Source organism: Sipha flava, unplaced genomic scaffold, assembly GCF_003268045.1.
Source record: "Sipha flava isolate LNK unplaced genomic scaffold, YSA_version1 169_pilon_pilon, whole genome shotgun sequence".
Lineage (NCBI taxonomy): Eukaryota > Metazoa > Arthropoda > Insecta > Hemiptera > Aphididae > Sipha > Sipha flava.
The window spans coordinates 406482-411086 of record NW_020271881.1 but is presented as its reverse complement, the minus strand read 5'-3'; the positions used below and the strand labels follow the sequence as shown (position 1 = coordinate 411086).

Genomic DNA, 4605 nt, shown 5'->3' with positions numbered 1-4605 from the left:
TGAGACGATTCAGATAAACGTACGTAAAAGACGTTTTGATTCATATAGGTTCTAGTAGTTTATATTTGGTGGTAATAATAATTTAAAAAAAAATAAAAAATAAATGTTTATTTAAATATTTTATTGCATATGATAATGAAACTTTATTTGTTTAATGAAACATCATATTTTAACCAGAAAAATAAAAACAAAAAACTTATTAGAAACTAATCAGAAACACAATACAAATAATTATTAAAAAATAATGATTAAAAATCTAATTAAAATTGTAATAAAAAAAGTAAATCATTTATAAATTGTAGTAAATAATTTAAATACTCATAGGCTTTTGCCCTAGTATCTACGACCAGTTTTTGATAAATATTCCTTTAAATTAGCTCTAATTTAAGAAAATTTATATTTATCATACATCCTTATTGTAACTGAAATGCATGTAACTACATGATGCAATTTCATCTTTTTTATTCCATTATTATTAAGCCTATTTGTTTTAATTTCTGTCTCAGCCTGCATTTTTAATAATACTGTTAGCACTGCATAAATATGGGGATAAGAATAATAAAAATGACAATTGCATGTTCAATGAAAACTTTCAGTAGCATTAGTCGTTCTGTAAAAATAATAATTAATAACGGTGTATAAAAATGTAAACATTTATATATATATGTGTGTGTGTGTATTGATATTATTAGAAAGTTTTAATTATGTTTAAAACAAATAATATAATTGTATATTAGTGTATTTTAAAAGAAGCCTTTTTAATGTAAAAAAAAAATGTTACTGTAAACACCAACATTTTAAAAAACATGTTAATAACAAGCTGTAATTAAAGAGAAATACGAATATATTACTATAACATTACATTTACAAAAGCTCTTTTGACTAAGAGTATGTATTACTACATTATGTACAGTATTATGTACATACTACAAAAGTAGCCATTGTGCAAGTTTATTACTTAATCTGTTTCGATGTTCGCGTATAACAAATGATGCCCACATATGATTTCATAATATTGTAGTACATTGTAATATCAGTGGTAACACTAGTATTGTGGAAACTACTATTACGGAAATCGAGTAACATATTTTTATTTATTTTTTAATTTATCGGACTTTTTATCCTATTCAATTATTGTGCACAATCCTTACCCGTTATGTGATAATCATTGTTCAATAAAAATGTAGCATACTTTGATCGGCCGGTAAATCGAAGAATTTTTCACGTGTGAGTGCTTTTTTTCTATTCAAAAACGCATTATCAACGATCATTAATAAATTCGATTACAGGCAAATGTTTTATTCAATTACACACGGATAACGGTGCAAAACGTTAACATAAATGTGGTAAACTACAATTGTGATCGGTACAATATAACCACGGTGGCAGCGTGATGCCAGAACGAGGCAAGTGGCAACGTGGTGGCAAAAATGACGCGTTACGGAAACGGTGCGTCGAAAATCATTTGATGGGAAATCGCAGTTTTTCACCGGTCACCGGGTCGACGATGTCCAACGGTTTGCTCTTCCTCTTGGCACGGTATTCGTACGCAGGAACCGCAGGCTCCTGGTACACGTTGTAGACGCTCATGTTGTACAGTGCGTGGTGCCCCGAACGTCTACGGAACGGAGAAGTTTCGAACGGGAACAAAGCGTCTTCGGCGTACGACAGAAACTCGTAACCCGGACGTCCGTAGCCGATGAAATCCAGAATCGCGTCGTGCACCATGTCATCGCAGTCGGATGATAACTGTAAACGCAATTGAACCGTTGACACGTGTTATAGTTGGAACCGACGCCGAAAATAATATTCGTAGCTCATATAATACGGAGAAAGTTAAAATGCGGATATCCTATCATCTAGCTGAAATATTAAGTTCTAAACCACCGGGGAATATCGTCAAGCTCAGTCAATTTCTAACAGAAACACACCTCATCGACCTCTTGTAACCAATCTCGTCATTAACCTTCCATCCAAAAAAAAAAAAAAAAACCAATGAAAACCCACAAGTATACAAATCTATGCCATATTATATTTATCATTTATATTTTTTATATGAATTTATGAACCTGTGTATTTGAGTATTTATCTATGTATTAATCCCATTTTATTTGTACATTAAATCCGGGTACGAGACGATTCCGATGATTGTATGAAAAACAAAAAAAACATAAAAAAAAAACCCGAAAAAATGTTCATCCATCGGGATAGCTTAACCGATTCGATTTAAAGTAATGTACCCGAAAAAAAAAAAATTAAAAACGATTTTTATTGAACTACGATTTTTGTTTGGTAAACGCACGGGATTGGACGAAATATTTCGTAAAATACGAGTTTCGCGTCGTATGAAAACGATAAAAGATTCGGGTAATTGTAAACACTGCTAAAAACTGCAATAGTAAATACCTCTAAAAGCATTTTACTATTGAACTATACGTATATTAACTCTCCTAAAAATATTTTGCTACTAAATAGTACGTATATAAATATTGTAAGTTCCCCAGCATATTGCTGCTGAATTCATGGCGTTCAAACGATATAATATTAAAAAGGACCAAAGTGTGAAACCTTCCTTCGGTAAACGGACTATGAATTTATAGATTGTTGTACTATGTATTGTATAATTCTTTATTTCAAATTATTGTTATGAATAATTTAGAATTCTTGTCTCCATGAAAGTTAATAATTTATTAATACATATCATTGAGTAAGTTAAATGTAGGTATCTTCATTCTACACTTCATATATAATTACAGTAAAATAATATAATTATTGACAATTTAACCTCTCATTCACTCCGTATAGTTAAAAATATGTATGAGTCACTCAAAAGTGCTATTATGATTAATCATATTATTCATTATATTATCAATCATATTATTATAATTATTAATAGGTAATTTAATGGTCGAAAAATCTCTAACTCGAACGGATGACATGTTTGTGTAAAATATTTTTATTTATTTGGCTGTGGAATGTGAGATTTGGGTAAAGTTTAGGTGACGACGTAATTTATTTGAATTTTTAACTTATTAAAAATTATTTTATATTTAAATTTTGAACTTCTATGTAGATTGCCAACGTGTGGCACATTAAAAACACCGTTATGATACCCGAACAGAAAGAAGTTTTTATAAAGGTTGAAACCATAAGATGCATTTATGCACAGAAAAAATATAAGTACAACATTTTACATTTCATGACAATAAAAAATAGTAAACAGTAGTTCCCTGAGAAAATTGGGATGGTGAAATTATTTTTAATAGGTTTATAAGGTTTCATAATTGAAATTTAGTACTATTAAATAGTAAAATAAATATAATAATAATAAAGTAAAATTAATTTTATCTTACAGGTACTTAAACGTTTTGTTAATATTTGTTGTTTTAAAATGTACTAAAAACATTTATACCATAAAATCCCAAAATGAACATTGATTATTAACATAAAAACCATAGATTATGCAACCTTAAAATATTTCATTTTATTTGTACGAAAGTGTGGTGAATAAAAATGATATGCTGTGTATCATTGTTCATAAATGTTCACCACGCCACTGAGAAAAATTAATTTTAAAATTATTTTCAAGTAAAATACAAAACTAGTACTTAACCGTATTGCAATATATGTGACACGAGCTTACCTGATGACCGTCTTCGTCAGTAGATTTGATAACGTAACTGTCAAAACGATTAGACTGGAGTTTCGCATTTTCGCCGTCCAAATAATCTGTAAACGAAAAAAAAACACGAAAAAGTCAATCTCCGTATCAATACGCGTATTATATTATAAAACTTATTACATTTATATATTTAAATTATTATTGTATTTTTCATATTATATTCTATTCCGTTGATTAAACTTACAAATATATCAACTGTACATGATTTTTCTAATATTATATGTAAACAAATTTCCGTTTAGATAAATTGGCGATGAAACAAAAAAAAAATAGTTCGCATTTACAATATTCAACATAAAAACGTTAAACATTTCATTTTTGAACTCTGGGCTTTGTAACCGTTTGCGATTTATTATGCCGTATATTGAAAAAAAAAAAAATTCTTATAAAAACATAGTTATTCGTTTAGTGCAGTGGTGGTCAAACTTTTTTTTCCTCGGGCCATAAAAAACAACTTTTTTTTTATCGCGGGCCATAAAAAAATGCATTCTAAATTTTTTTTTTTACGTAAATGCAAAATATTACAGTTATACAAATAAGTGCTGTAATATAGAAGACTTTCGCGGGCCAGATATTAAATGATGGCGGGCCGTAGTTTGGCCACCACTGGTTTAGTGGATGGCAGATATAACAGATTACCGAGTTACATTCGGACGGGTTAAAACGCACATCCTATTTCAATCATATTTCAATTTAATTATTTTTGTATAATAGTATACTATCTTACCGTGGAGCATGCTTAGCTGCGGTCTAAGATTATTCATATTTATTATTTGATTCGACGAAAATCTTCTGTTTTCAAAATGATCAATATTTAATAGTGGCAGTGCAAAAAGCGATAGAAAGAGTAATGAATAATGAAATACAAACGAGAAAATGGTCGAACATTGTTTGTTATGCTAATTAACACTGTAACGTAGTAA

The 4605-nt window shown here is 29.3% G+C and overlaps 1 protein-coding gene across 1 annotated transcript; it reads right to left on the bottom strand.

Annotated features, from left to right (window-relative positions):
* Window positions 1-1461: 1461 nt before the first annotated feature.
* Window positions 1462-4419, bottom strand: LOC112679856. The gene is made up of 3 exons (XM_025549787.1): window positions 4410-4419; window positions 3644-3729; window positions 1462-1749 (listed from the first exon to the last, which is right to left on the bottom strand). Exons 1-3 carry the CDS (start codon window positions 4417-4419, stop codon window positions 1462-1464), a joined length of 384 nt encoding a protein of 127 aa, XP_025405572.1.
* Between the last annotated feature and the right edge of the window lie 186 nt (window positions 4420-4605).